Source organism: Mixophyes fleayi, chromosome 2, assembly GCF_038048845.1.
Source record: "Mixophyes fleayi isolate aMixFle1 chromosome 2, aMixFle1.hap1, whole genome shotgun sequence".
Lineage (NCBI taxonomy): Eukaryota > Metazoa > Chordata > Amphibia > Anura > Limnodynastidae > Mixophyes > Mixophyes fleayi.
Window position 1 is genome coordinate 11,039,048 of NC_134403.1, and position 15,877 is coordinate 11,054,924.

At 42.9% G+C, this 15,877-nt stretch overlaps 1 protein-coding gene across 1 annotated transcript in view; it reads left to right on the plus strand.

The window, feature by feature from the left end:
- The window catches only part of DCHS1 (dachsous cadherin-related 1), a 65,781-nt gene extending 51,890 nt beyond the window's left edge, over positions 1-13,891 (plus strand). The window contains exons 17-21 of the mRNA XM_075198460.1: positions 1,429-1,583; positions 3,428-3,558; positions 4,222-4,508; positions 6,070-6,211; positions 6,393-13,891. Coding sequence (XP_075054561.1) covers positions 1,429-1,583; positions 3,428-3,558; positions 4,222-4,508; positions 6,070-6,211; positions 6,393-8,989 — 3,312 coding nt within the window. The 3' untranslated portion in view covers positions 8,990-13,891. The remainder of the gene's footprint in view (positions 1-1,428; positions 1,584-3,427; positions 3,559-4,221; positions 4,509-6,069; positions 6,212-6,392) is intronic.
- Positions 13,892-15,877: the final 1,986 nt, after the last annotated feature.

A 15,877-nucleotide genomic window follows, 5' to 3' on the forward strand; every position in this document is an offset into this window, starting at 1 on the left:
TCCAGTATCTAATGCACAATGCTAATCCTCACCCCTGCTCACCTGCGGCCTATCCCCTGTACCACTACTAATATATTAGTGTCATGTGATGTGTTACTGACACTCACAGGTCACTCCCTGGACAGTGGACAACTTTACTTCAGTTTTTTTCTCTTGTTTTGAACAAACCTTTATTGTTCTCCAAACAGTGAACAACCACTGCTGGGCTGGGATTTGATATTTATTTCAACAACACTTTATTGGCTTTCTCCTCCTGCCATTTAGCATTTCTTTTCTGCAAGATAATAATCAGGCTCATGTGTGTGGAGACATAAGAGACTGACCTGGAGGAGTGCCTGGGAATAATGAGTCATAGACGCCTGTACATGCGTTAATGCGATGATAGATCTATAATGTTATAAGTTTTTATTTTTAGACGGTTGTAGTCGGTACATTTGTACTGACTACGACTTCACCCAAAATTGCCTCCGACTCTGACTTCAACTCCACGACTCCAAGTCCACAGCCCCACTTCTAATAACCCTGAGTAAGATGTTGTGAGATTAGACCACACATACAATAGCGGCCCTCCTGCAATAAGACCAATAACATTTATAGTTCTGTTTCATTATCAAGAAATGTCAATTAACAGACAGCGCATAAGAGCTCTGAGACAGGAAACAGACAGCGGATAAGAGCTCTGAGCCAGGAAACAGACAGCGGATAAGATCTCTGAGACAGGAAACAGACAGCAGATAAGAGCTCTGATATTGGAAACAGACAGCGGATAAGATCTCTGAGCCAGGAAACAGACAGCGGATAAGAGCTCTGATATTGGAAACAGACAGCGGATAAGATCTCTGAGACAGGAAACAGACAGCGGATAAGACCTCTGAGACAGGAAAGAGACAGCAGATAAGATCTTTGAGACAGAAAACAGATAGCGGATAAGATCTCTGAGACAGGAAACAGACAGTGGATAAGAGCTCTGATATTGGAAACAGACAGCAGATAAGAGCTCTGAGAAAGGAAACAGACAGCAGATGACATCACTGAACCATGACCAGACAGCAGATCAGAGCTCTGAGCCAGGAAAGATACAGCACATAAGAGCTCAGCCAGGAAAGAGACAGCAGATAAGAGCTCTGATCTGAGCCAGGAAGGAGATAACAGATAAGAGCTCTGAGCCAGGAAAGAGACAGCAGATCAGAGCTCTGAGCCAGGAAAGAGACAGCAGATAAGAGCTCTGAGCCAGGAAAGAGACAGCAGATAAGAGCTCTGATCTGAGCCAGGAAGGAGACAACAGATAAGAGCTCTGAGCCAGGAAAGAGACAGCAGATAAGAGCTCTGAGCCAGGAAAGAGACAGCAGATAAGAGCTCTGAGCCAATAATTAGACAGCAGATAAGAGTTTTGAGGTATCCGTTAAGAACAATGTTTCTATCTGACAGGTTCTTGCTGAAGATCCAGACCAAGGAATGAATGGCCAAGTGACTTATGCTTTTGAGCAATTTCAACCCATGAATGATCTGTTTCGTATTGATGCTCAAACCGGTGTTGTTACGACAGCTGCCATATTAGACCGAGAGATCTGGTCTGAAACACGGTGAGTGAAGCCAGTCCCAGAGCCCCCTCCTCTCTCTATATACACTCAGCCAGTCTCTATACTATCTCAGAGCCCTCTCCTCTCTACATGTACACTCAGCAAGTCTCTATACTATCCCAGAGCCCCCTGCTCTCTACATATACACTCAGCCATTCTCTATAAGATCTCAGAGCCCCCTCCTCTCTACATATACACTCAGCCATTCTCTATAAGATCTCAGAGCCCCCTCCTCTCTACATATACACTCAGCCGGTCTCTATACTATCCCAGAGCCCCCTCCTCTCTCCATTTACACTCAGCCAGTCTCTATACTATCCCAGAGCCCCCTCCTCTCTACATATACACTCAGCCAGTCTCTATACTATCCCAGAGCCCCCTCCTCTCTCCATATACACTCAGCCAGTCTCTATACTATCCCAGAGCCCCCTCCTCTCTCCATATACACTCAGCCAGTCTCTATACTATCCCAGAGCCCCCTCCTCTCTCCATATACACTCAGCCGGTCTCTATACTATCCCAGAGCCCCCTCCTCTCTCCATTTACACTCAGCCAGTCTCTATACTATCCCAGAGCCCCCTCCTCTCTACATATACACTCAGCCATTCTCTATAAGATCTCAGAGCCCCCTCCTCTCTACATGTACACTCAGCCAGTCTCTATACTATCCCAGAGCCCCCTTCTCTCTCCATATACACTCAGCCAGTCTCTATACTATCCCAGAGCCCCCTCCTCTCTCCATATACACTCAGCCAGTCTCTATACTATCCCAGAGCCCCCTCCTCTCTACATATACACTCAGCCATTCTCTATAAGATCTCAGAGCCCCCTCCTCTCTACATATACACTCAGCCAGTCTCTATACTATCCCAGAGCCCCCTCCTCTCTCCATTTACACTCAGCCAGTCTCTATACTATCCCAGAGCCCCCTCCTCTCTCCATATACACTCAGCCAGTCTCTATACTATCCCAGAGCCCCCTCCTCTCTCCATTTACACTCAGCCAGTCTCTATACTGTCCCAGAGCCCCCTCCTCTCTCCATATACACTCAGCCAGTCTCTATACTATCCCAGAGCCCCCTTCTCTCTCCATATACACTCAGCCAGTCTCTATACTATCCCAGAGCCCCCTCCTCTCTCCATATACACTCAGCCAGTCTCTATATTATCTCAGAGCCCCCTCCTCTCTACATATACACTCAGCCAGTCTCTATATTATCTCAGAGCCCCCTCTCTCCATATACACTCAGCCAGTCTCTATACTATCCCACAGCCCCCTTCTCTCTCCATATACACTCAGCCAGTCTCTATACTATCCCAGAGCCCCCTCCTCTCTCCATATACACTCAGCCAGTCTCTATATTATCTCAGAGCCCCCTCCTCTCTACATATACACTCAGCCAGTCTCTATATTATCTCAGAGCCCCCTCTCTCCATATACACTCAGCCAGTCTCTATATTATCTCAGAGCCCCCTCTCTCCATATACACTCAGCCAGTCTCTATATTATCTCAGAGCCCTCTCCTCTCTACATATACACTCTGTATATGATTTGTGAGGATCTGGCACTGTATTTAATGGGTGAGGAGCTTACACTGTATATAATGACTGAGAAATCTGTATTGTATATAAAGAGTGAATAAACTACCTGTATATATTATTAGTGAATAACCTGCTCTGTATATAATGAGAAATCTGCACTGTATATAATGGGTGAGGAGCCGGCACTATATATAATGAATGAATAACCTACACTTTATATAATGAGTGAATGACCTATACTGTATATAATGAGCGAGGAACAGTCAAGATGTTTCCTTAATGGAAGTTTGAAATGTCTCTTTCTAGATTGGTTGTTACAGCCATGGATCGGGGGTCTCCTCCACTCACTGGGTCAGCTACCCTCACACTGGTGGTAATGGATGTAAATGATAACAGTCCTACTATTCCTTTCCAGTTGGAGCTGAGTGTCCGTGAAGGTATGTCCCTAAATCCTATATAACAGAGGTGGAACTGTAACCTGGAACTTTTCGCTAGTCCTTACTGAATATTCCTATTCATACCAATGAAGTATTCCTCAGCTAAAACTTCTTCATTCTTAGTGTCCTTCTGTACACCAGTGATCAGTTAGTCAATATAGCAGTAAGATGTTCTGTATAGTGGAATGGACAATCCACTTGGAAGTATTGTAATTTGCAGGTGGTAATGTGCTGTAAGTCGATTAAGAGATTATTAATAGGGCAGAAGAAAGGAGTAACAAGAGTTTCAGGGTGCGAGGAGGATTGTGATGTCATGAATCTTTTATTGGGTGATCAGCTAAAAGTGGAGGTGAGCCACTTCCAATGTTCCCGGCTCTCCACAAAACTAGATGCACTCCTACTTATGGACGGTGTCTCCGTACACATTCATATGGGATGGCCATATAGGTGCAATGGCAGAAAACATGTTGAAAGAGAAGATTCCCCCTACATTGTGCTGGTTGACCATTTTTCAGTGGGGATCTGACCACATATTATCTTATGCAGAAATGGCTACTGAACATCAAACTAATAGGTGGTCAATGTAAGAACCTATTCACATTGTTACCTTTCCTCTATACTAGTCTGGAAAACTAGAAAGGAAAACTGTTTGCTCTTTTCCAGATGGGCTGATTGGCTCTGAGATTGCACACGTGACCGCAAACGATGTGGACTCCGGCCCCCCATTGTGGTATTCCCTGTCAGTGGATGGATCTCCAGGAGGACCATTCAGCATCTTCCGTTATGGTGGACAGATTTGGCTGACAGAGCCCCTTGACTATGAGGAACGGACGTCATTTACCTTAACCATACAGACGTCAGATGGAAAACATCAGACACGGGCAGATCTGAGGCTGACTCTAGAGGATGTCAATGATAATGTTCCAGAGTTCAAACAGAGTCTGTACCAGGTATACATCACACAATGTATGGATGTCACACACTGCATGGACATCACACACTGTATGGATGTCACACACTGTATGGACATCACACAATGTATGGACATCACACAATGCATGGATGTCACACACTGCATGGACATGACATGTATGGATGTCGGGAATATGATCTGTCTCTCTATGTACACGTCTCCCACTTTCATTACACAAATGGGAGGTCCCTGACAGATATCCTCTCATCTTCCTAGTATAAGGGGTGATATGATCTGGTAGAGGAGAGTTCCTACAATGAGGCAACCAAAGGCAGATGCTTTAGCTGCTACATTTGGGTGGGGGATGGTTTCAAAATGAAGGGACAGATAATGTGAGAGTCTGAAAGAGGCAGTGACATGATATGAGGAGTGGAATGGAGGCAGCAGGAAGCCACAGGCTGAGAGTTATATAGTGGAAGGAGCAGGTCCCCCAGCAGCACAGAGTATATCAGGAGATGAGTGATGTGTTAGTGAGGACAGGGCTGCATGTGACAGGGGCAGTGACATGATGTGAGGAGGGGAATGGAGGCAACAGGAAGCCACAGACTGAGAGTTATATAGTGGAAGGAGCAGGGTCCCCAGCAGCACATAGTATATCAGGAGATGAGTGATGTGTTAGTGAGGACAGGGCTGCATGTGACAGGGGCAGTGATATGATGTGAGGAGGGGAATGGAGGCAGCAGGAAGCCACAGACTGAGAGTTATATAGTGGAAGGAGAAGGGTTTCCAGCAGCACAGAGTATATAAGTAGATGAGTGATGTGTTAGAGAGGACAGGGTTGCATGTGATGTTTTGGGCAATGCCAAAATGAGCAATATCGCTAGTGAAAATTCCTGTTTTCACTGGCAATAGGTATTTTCGCCCTTTCATAAATATGCCCATAATTAATTCATGATATACAGGATGCCTAATATTATGCGTATAGGAGCCAAATAGACACTTTTGGGAGCCACTAGAGAATTCTACCCACTTAAATTTATACAAAAAAAGGTAAGAATGAACGCTGCAACCGATGATATTGGTCCAGAGCGAAATATATATTATAACTTATTGCTTCGCCTGTCCAGTCTCCATCTCTATGTACATGAACAATGGGACAAAAGCCCATTGAAAAGAAAGTATTTAAAAAGCCAACAAACACATAAACAAAATGTAATATATAACTCATAAATGTTCTTCTTTACATAAATGGTCAAAATTTAAATAATATCTATTTAAAGCTTAAAATAAATAAAATATACTGTATAGCATTTATTCTAAGATAAAGGCATTTGTTAAATGCTTTTGTTGTGGTAAAAGTATCCAAACAGACATTGCAGCAGTACTTGTTAAACAGACTTAACAGTGACAGTAATCCCTTTTATGTATAGGGAGAAGCGATAAAAGGATCTATAGTTGGTGAAAAACGATGTTGATAAGTAAACCAGTGAGCTACAAATAATGTTTTCTAATATGTATTAATGTGTATTAGTAATCCCTTCATGCATGTTGTAAAGCTCCCTCTGGTGGTGTTAATGTGTTATTGTCTATACCATCAGGTGACGATCATGGAACATACGCAGGCTTGGACACCACTTATTACCATCTCTGCCACCGATCGAGACTCCGGGGAGAACAGCAGAATCACTTACAAAGTGTTGTCTTCGGGAAGCGGAGCCTTTTACATCCATCCAGACAACGGTACTATAACCATATATAATAGATGACATTGATGCCTCCCCCCAGTACATTTAACCTTTCATACATAGTTCTCTTTACAAGTGAACATTAGTAGCTGCTCTACCATTATTAGATAAGGACATAGTTCATACCAGGGGAGACAGAGCTTTGTTGACGCATAACATCTTTTTCTGTTTTTCAGGGACTCTTTTTACAACCCGGTCCATGGAGTTGGATGCATTATGGCCTCTGGTCGATGTCCTGGTAGAAGCTCGAGATAATGGCTCCCCGAGTCTTGCGTCCTTTGTGACAGTGCAAATCCTTTTGATGGATGTTAATGACCACTCCCCGACCTTCCCACAACAGCAATACACGGCTTCTGTTCCAGAGGACCTTCCACTAGGTAGCACTATTCTGATTCTGGAGGCCACTGATGCAGACCTGTCTCCAGAAAATTCCATCCTGGATTACACCATTCTCAGCGGGAATGTAGGAAATGTGTTCCAGGTACAGAGCGGAGTTCGCTTTTGGAATGGACACTTTCAGCACATTGGGTTAATCATCTTGACCGACGCACTAGATTTTGAGACCATTCATGCTTATAACCTGACAGTAGGTGCGTCCGACAGAGGTGTCCCACAAAGAAGTCATTCTGTTCACGTCCTAATTACCATATTGGATGTAAACGATAATCCCCCAGTTTTTCCACGCCCCGATTACAGTGTTCTCCTAAGTGAAGCCGCTCCTGTTGGCGCAGAGGTGCTACGAGTCTTGGCACAAGATTCTGATTCTGGCGACAACGGCATGGTCCATTATAGAATCACGTCTGGAGATGAGAGTCGACTTTTCCAGATCAATGAGGCGACAGGAGCAATAAAACTAGTCCGTCAGTTGGACAGGGAGAGACAGGCTATGCATACTCTGGTGGTCTTGGCTTTTGATGGCAACAGCGGCCCAACCAATTTTGCTCTTGTTCCTGTAACTGTGGAGGTTCGCGATATCAACGATAACAAACCTTATTTTCCAGTACAGATTCTAACCACCAATATTAGAGAAAATCAACCAGCAAATACCTTACTCACAATCATTCATGCTATTGATCTTGACACCGGCATGTTTGGTCAGCTGCTCTACACAGTGATTGAGCTTCCAGCAACAGAACCAGGACTGCTTACTGGAAAAGATGTATTCTCTGTCAACAGAACTTCAGGGGAGCTGCTGTCCCGACAGAGCTTTGATTATGAGCGCAGCAAAGCCTTTAATATGATCATAAAAGCCACGGATGCTGGTAACTATTCAGCTACAGTTACTGTGCAAGTTCTTGTGACTGGAGAGGATGAGTATGACCCTGTATTTGTAGCTCCATATTTTAATTTTGAGGTGCCAGAGGGAGCTGCTAAAGGTCAGACTATTGGCCGTGTTCAGGCCACAGATGAGGATGAAGGAGCTGATGGGGTGGTCCTCTACTCGTTCTCTAAATCCTCACCTTACTTCGGAATCAATGAAACCACGGGTTCTGTTTATTTGAAAGTAGATGGTCAGAGACACCGTTCTGGACGGTCCAAAAGAGAGACTAGGGAAATGACTTTGGATGTTCATGCTCACAGCCCCTTACCATCTTCACGTGTTGCCATGGCTCAGCTTACTGTGGACATTACACATACATCTTTTGGTCTGGCCCCCGACCTGAATTTGTTACTCATAGTATCTGTGGCATCTTCACTGGCAGTAGTTGTGGTCTTAGCTGCAGTTGCCATCATACTGGTGGTTTGCAGGTCCCGGGGCTCACAGAAGAAACGACAGGAAGCTGATGCCCAACTGGACACTTTACAGGGAAGTACTTTGCAAAGGATTGGGCATGATAAGTCGGTACTTGGTAGTGGTGATCGAATTTATCATCAGTCGCTTCCAGGCTACTCTATGGAGTCTTCCACCGTTGATGGATCTTATACTAGAGGTGGGTCTCTAGACCCCTCACATTCCAGTGGCCGTGGTTCTGCTGAAGCTGCAGAAGATGATGAAATTCGAATGATCAATGAGTATCCTCGAGTTGCAAGCATTACATCCTCCATGCAAGAGCACATATCTGCACGTGGCCCTGATTCTGGAATCCAGCAAGATGCGGATCAACTATCTGATATCTCCTGTGACCCCTCCATGGATAGTGGACAATGGTTTAAGAACAAAAAGGCTTCTTGCCAGTCACAAATGTATCGAGATGATGGTGGAGGAAATGCTTTTATGGGGGTGGGTTGTGGGCTTAACATGTCCCACCCCAAAGATTACTCTTTCCCTGAAGATGGCAAACCATCCGTGGAAGGCTCCCTGACAGCTATTGTGGCTAGTGATGAGGAGTTGCGTGGCAGCTACAACTGGGACTATTTGCTAAACTGGTGTCCTCAGTTTCAGCCACTGGCCAGTGTGTTCATGGAGATTGCTCGACTCAAGGATGAGTCAGCATTGAGAAGGCCTTTCCAACCAAAACCCAAAGCCATTCCTCAACCTCGCATTGATCCACCTCCTCTTATTACATCTGTGGCCCATCCTGGTGCCAAGACCGTGCCCCCTAAGCCTGCTGTGGCCAGAGCCTTCCCTAATTTCTCATCTCTACGGCGTTCCCCTATAACTCATGAAGCTTCGCTTTCATCCTCAGCTATACCACCTAGCTTTTCCCCATCTCTGTCTCCGCTTGCAGCTCGCTCTCCTGTTGTGTCCCCATTTGGTATCTCCCAGGGCCCATCTGCATCTATCCTTAGCACAGAGCACGACCCTACTGGTGATGGCGAACTCAGCATTTAATAACATCCAATCAACCTGGAGGATACAGAACACATAGGAAATAGAAGAAAATTACAACAATATCAGTCTGAATTGGTCTTAAAGTCTCTTATTGCAAGAGGTTAAAACTTTAAAATTCATAAAGTCTACCCACTATGAAGAAAACAATAAGACAATTTATCAGGAGGGTTAGAACAATTCTTCTATGACACTTCTATGACTTCACGTGTCCCCTCTGTTGACCAGGGGTAGCCTTACGTGACTAATGCAGTTAGTGTGGAGACTTTTAGTCTAAATGCTTCTCGTAATGTATTCTTCAGCAATACTGCTGACCGACGCAGTCCTGCCCCAGACTGGCAGCTACTTTCCCTTCAGCATTTTCTACACATCAGGCAGGACCTGCACACCAGCAGCTTCATGTTATCTGAAAAGGCGAACCCAGGCTCCTCCTTAGGATCATGTGACCTGAATAGGCACTGGATGTAGGAACATGTGTCCCAGATAAAAAGTGTCATGTAACATGTGAAATTGTATGAAGGTGATTATATATATATATATATATATATATATATATATATATATATATATATATATAAATATATAATCTCACCTAGTAGAACATAGAATGTCTTATCGTATTATGTATTACCGAAGTTGATGATAACATGTGACCTTCAAGTGCACATTTGGCACAGAGAGGAGGCAGGCAATGTATCTTGGAGGTGTTATCTGTACAGAAAGTGTATTTTTGGTTGCAGATTAGAATACAGATGTGGAAAGATTGCATACAGTTATCAAATATTATTTTAAAGCTTTGTTCTCATTAATAACATCCAACAAAGAAAGATAATGTCAATTCTGATCCCCTGGACTCTGGACATTTTTGGATTGGTTAAATCAGGCATAGGGGTGTGTCCACTGAAAGTACTGTCCTGTATCATTCTCTCATTGCCCTGTGTCCCAAGAAAACCTTTAACTCTTCTTCCATAATGTCAAAAAAGTATGTTAAACTCATCATCAAGTCATCATGGTAATGATATTTGTCTACGCTCCCGGAAGCACAGGCCACAGTTTTTCACAAAGTCAACTCCCCCACCCCCCCCGTACTTGCAACTGATCCCACCACCAACATCTCCCAGATGTAAGGTTTTAGACCTGACCACTGGACATGACCATAATACAATTCTATTACACTGTATACAGACATAGGACACTACACCCCCAACATGACCTGACCACTGGACATGATCATAATACAATTCTATTACATTCTATACAGACATAGGACACTACACCTCCAACATTACCTGACCACTGGACATGATCATAATACAATTCTATTACATTATATACAGACATAGAACACTACACCTCCAACATTACCTGACCACTGGACATGACCATAATACAATTCTATTACACTGTATACAGACATAGGACACTACACCTCCAACATGACCTGACCACTGTATATGATCATAATACAATTCTATTACACTCTATACAGACCTAGGACACTACACCCCCAACATGACCTGACCACTGGACATGATCATAATACAATTCTATTACATTCTATACAGACAAAGGACACTACACCCCCAACATGACCTGAGAACTGGACTTGACCATAATACAATTCTATTACATTATATACAGACATAGAACACTACACCTCCAACATGACCTGACCACTGGACATGATCATAATACAATTCTATTACATTCTATACAGACATAGGACACTACACCTCCAACATTACCTGACCACTGGACATGACCATAATACAATTCTATTACACTGTATACAGACATAGGACACTACACCTCCAACATGACCTGACCACTGTATATGATCATAATACAATTCTATTACACTCTATACAGACCTAGGACACTACACCTCCAACATGACCTGACCACTGGACATGATCATAATACAATTCTATTACATTCTATACAGACATAGGACACTACACCTCCAACATTACCTGACCACTGGACATGACCATAATACAATTCTATTACACTGTATACAGACATAGGACACTACACCTCCAACATGACCTGACCACTGTATATGATCATAATACAATTCTATTACACTCTATACAGACCTAGGACACTACACCCCCAACATGACCTGACCACTGGACATGATCAAAATACAATTCTATTACACTCTATACAGACAAAGGACACTACACCCCCAACATGACCTGAGAACTGGACTTGACCATAATAAGGGAAATAATTTTGGGCAACTGATCAATATTATAATCAGGGACACAAATTTCCAGGAATAATATGTAAAAAGCTGAAGGACAGAAGGTAAATAAATAGTTTATATGAGGTCAGTGTATGGTGAGATACCTGTATACAATATTTCCAGTCTGCAGCAGTCAACAGGACATAAAAAAAAAGCTGCAATCAATATATTATATGAGGAAGTTTATGGTGTATTTTGTGCCAAAGATAGAAAGTTTATGGCAGAACATGTTACATATGTAGAAGGTTTATGATGTATTATAGAAAGTATATGACGGAACATGCGACCTAGACTGGTCAGACAGAAAATGTTTGGTGTAACGTGCACAAGACAGGAAGTTTATAGTGAAATATGTGTCCTAGACAGGAAGTTCATGGTGCAACATGTGTCCTAGACAGGAAGTTCATGGTGCAACATGTGTCCTAGACAGGAAGTTTAGAGCGGAACATGTGTCCTAGACAGGAAGTTCATGGTGTAATATGTAACCTAGAGAAGAAGTGGACCAACCCCTAAAAGTTTATTAAATGAGAAACCCAAAAGGATGTGATCTGTTAAAGTATTAGATGGAAAGCGCTGGATACCAGAGTAGAAGGCCTTATCTCCATACAAGTGTAATATTGTCTACTTCATAAAGAGAGAATCCATTTCCCCACTGTCATTAGTTTAGCACTTTCCATGTACGTAAAGCTGTACAGCTCACAGGGAGATCTACAATGCATAACAGCTGGTTATATCTTATATTTGTATTCACTAGTTACTAGGAGGAGAATCAGTCAGAACTTCCTCCAGCCAATATTGCTGGTCGTAGCAAGTGTTCTGTTGTCATGGAAACAGCCTCACTCTCACTGTCTCACTGGAGTTCTATATTGTCCACACTGTCACCCAACAAGTAGCTGCCCCATATCAATTCATTTCTGATCTTTTTTTCTCTCCTTTAAGGAACTCAATGTACTTACAAATAAAGATCTGAGTACACACAGTAAACTATTCCTTGTCCCTACACCTCCATAACTTTTAAGACCAGTGAGATGTGTAAATATGTCTCACCCCCCCCCCAGTTACAGCAAACAAAATTGTGTGACACACGTAATGGATGTTCATGTCTGTACTTCTTTGTCTGTGGGACGGTTCCATATTCTACAGAGATTCCTGTAGGGCTCTGCACCACTATACCCTGCTCTCCAGTGTTACTGTAATGGGGAGGGGACATTAACTCCCCCCCCCTCACTCTCGTGCACGTCCAATGTATGTTATATATGGTACTAATCACCTTGTCATATTGGTAGTGCAAGGAGGAGTACAGACTCTCCCCAAGATGTGTGTTTCGTACATTATTTGATGTCTGCTACTGGTTATATCAGTTTCTGAGGACTTATCACTTATATATATATATATCCCCACACCATTTATTATGGTCATTCCCTCCTCCATATTATCCCAGTATTGTTAGGTGTGGGTGCATTCATGAACTAGGGTAATGCTCAAGCCATCTATGGCACCTCTAAATGACCATATGATGCGTTATTACACCCCTTTTAGTTGCTTGTGGGTCTATCTGCCGCCACCCCAAATTTTCTCTATTCTTTCACGATGTGACGTTGAGGGGACCTTCCCTCGTATCACAGACACTGTGCGGTGAAGACCCCGTTCTATAAGGTCATACCCACCTGTTGCTACATTACCTGTCAGAATTACAAGATGGCTGTATATTACCCATAATTCACTTGCAGTTGAAGACACAACTCTTCATTATTGCATTATCGTTAATTCTCTAACTGCAGGAATAACATCCGTGCAGGCACCTTGTAAGGATGCTGCTTATCTATTATGTCTGTATTAACCCTGTATAAATTACATACAATGTCAGTATTATCCCAGCAGTGTGTCTATCACCAATAACCTTACAATTAGAAATGTCAGTATATCTGTAGAGGGTGTCTTATAATGATTACAAGTAATATATTTATTTCAGAGTCAGTGTTATCCCCACAGAACAATTCCTACTACAGACAATACATGTAAAGACTGCCATGTCAGTATTATCCTCTCGGCGTACCCTGTAATACTTGCCGGTGAAGTCAGTATTATCCCCACAGGACATAGGAATTATACTCCCATTCCTACCCACCTGATAACTGAATACCACAACACAGAATACATTATCCAGTCACCAGGGTGTAATGATATTACCTGTCAGTATTATAATGACAGTATTGTCCCAGAACATACCACGTCGTACAGGAGAATAGCCCGCTCTAACCTGTCAGTACGCTATATTCCTGTAATGTACTAGCGGTTACAGGATCAGAGTTATTTATATCAGATGTGTGTATCCTCCCAGATTTCCCCCTTATCGTTATATATCCCCCACACAGCAGGTCATGAACGATGTATTTCAGATCCTTATTTATTGTACTCCAGAGAAACAGCCGTGTTGCTTCATTTTCTATGTATTTAAAAAGCCTAAGTTTGGGGGTGGGGGGAGGGTCTGTGATGATTATTGTATTACAGGGTGGATATTGGGCACGAGGGGGGGAACTGCTATGTACCCTACTACCCCCTTCATGTTACCAGTTCACAAGTGCCAACTTTTATAAAACTGCCTTTTTACATGTGGAAATCTCTTTGTAATAAAGTAAATGAGAATTGACAAATCTGGTGTCTGGCTGAGTCCTGTTGTTTTCTCCCTGTTACCCCCCTTCCCCCCCACCCACCATAATGGTAACCACCTTATACTGCCAGAATTTTCCCAATGGGGACAGGGAATGGACCTTGTGATTGGTTAGCCGTATCTCCAGCCACTGGTCATTGGAATAAAGCCATTGTTACTACAGAAATTGAGCAGCCACATTCCGCCTCTCTGAATTTATCGCCCGGACTCCTGCAGATATGAGGGAGCTGCCGTTTAACATCCGTCTTAAGGGAATACATGGACTACATCTAGTACTTACAATAATCTGTAAGTACTAAGAGTATGATATAAAATATGGTATTCATGTGAGTATAAATAACTTTTAAATATATTAGTCATGGATGGGTGACTTTTACATCCCCAACATCAGGGACAACCCCGGAGATAGCATGACATACTGTGCGGTCTACAGTGTTGGACTGAGGCATGAAGGGCCCACTGGGGAGAATTCAGTGGTAGGGGATTGAAGTATTGTGTGTGTGCTACGCTCAAAGCGGGGGTGGGGGTGGCCAGCCAATGGAGGTGCGTGGCCAGCCCACAAAACAAATTTTCTTTCTTTTGGTACATATACGGACACCACTGTGGATCCTGAGTGCTGCACAGCTTTTTCCACTTGAACTGCTTTTTTCAAGTCTCCCTTTGCCAGCCTAATGTCAGAGAATAAGTCATCATGTCAGCCAGGCAGTGAAAGTTTGAGAGCAGCTCAGGTGTCAGTAGCAGCACAGCGCTTGCGAGCTACAGTGATATCCATATAATTAACAAGTACCAAAAGAATAAAATAAACTTTATTCAATTAAATAAGTTAAAGAAACCTTTTACATAAGGTATATGTTGTGACAGGATGGACCTCCTATGCCACCCTGTCTGTGTTGCTGGGGACCGGTTGGGCTTGCCTTGCCACTGTCCCCTTTCTTTATGCCATTTGCGTCCCTCTAAATACAGTAGAAGGGGCCTGCTGCCACCACTAGTCCCCCTTAAACAGCACCTTGAACTGCTTTCTTCTGGGTAACTCTTGCTGCTAGTGTACCCTCTTGCTAACTTCTTGTCTTCAGATCAGGGTTGCTATGAGTGGTTCCCCCTGGTCTATCACACTGGCCAGAGCTGCAGGGTAGCGGACAGAGCGTTGGTATTGGATGCTGGGACCCGACCTCAGATCAGCCAGATAACGGATTAGATTGGGTCTAATCTGTAGGTTACAGGAATTGCCGCAGGTAAGTAGGCGTCAAAGCAGGATCTTGAAGTAGTGATGTTTTATTAGCTCAAGCAGTCCTAATAAAGACTCTAACAATCTCCCGACGTTCCATCTGTAACGTCGGGAGATCGCTAGTACCTCAAACTAGCGATCTCCCGACATTACAGATGGAATGATACAGAACTTGGCCAAACAGTGCTCTTTTTATACAGTTTCAGACTCACATGTTGGAAGGGAGTAAACCATCCACTTTTCCATCCAAGTACCAAAATGTCTGAGATTAGCATCAGGATGTAATATATTCTCTAAACTTAGATTTTAAATGCAATTTATACTTAACAAAATTTACACATTGTTCAGAGAGGTTCTAACACACAGAATGATAAGGTGATGACTCCCTGCTGTGTATCCAAGCTAAAAATATCTGTTGGTCACTAAGATGAAAATGTCTAATTAACTTAATGAGGATTTCCTCTCAAAGTTTCAAAACAGATTTCCTCCAAGAATTGACTACTGCATGAGGAATCAAAACCTCAGAAGTTAATATATTTCTAATACAACAATGCAACACAATATAAAAAAATCTGTACATTTGCAATGATATACAGAGGTGCCTGTGCAGCTCATTAAAATAAAAATGAACAATAAGTTATCTTAGCCACATGTGTTATCTAGATTTTAAATATTTTCTACCTGGAAGGCTATTTTTAATTCTAGAAACTAAAACAATAATACATTTATATAAGTCATATATAA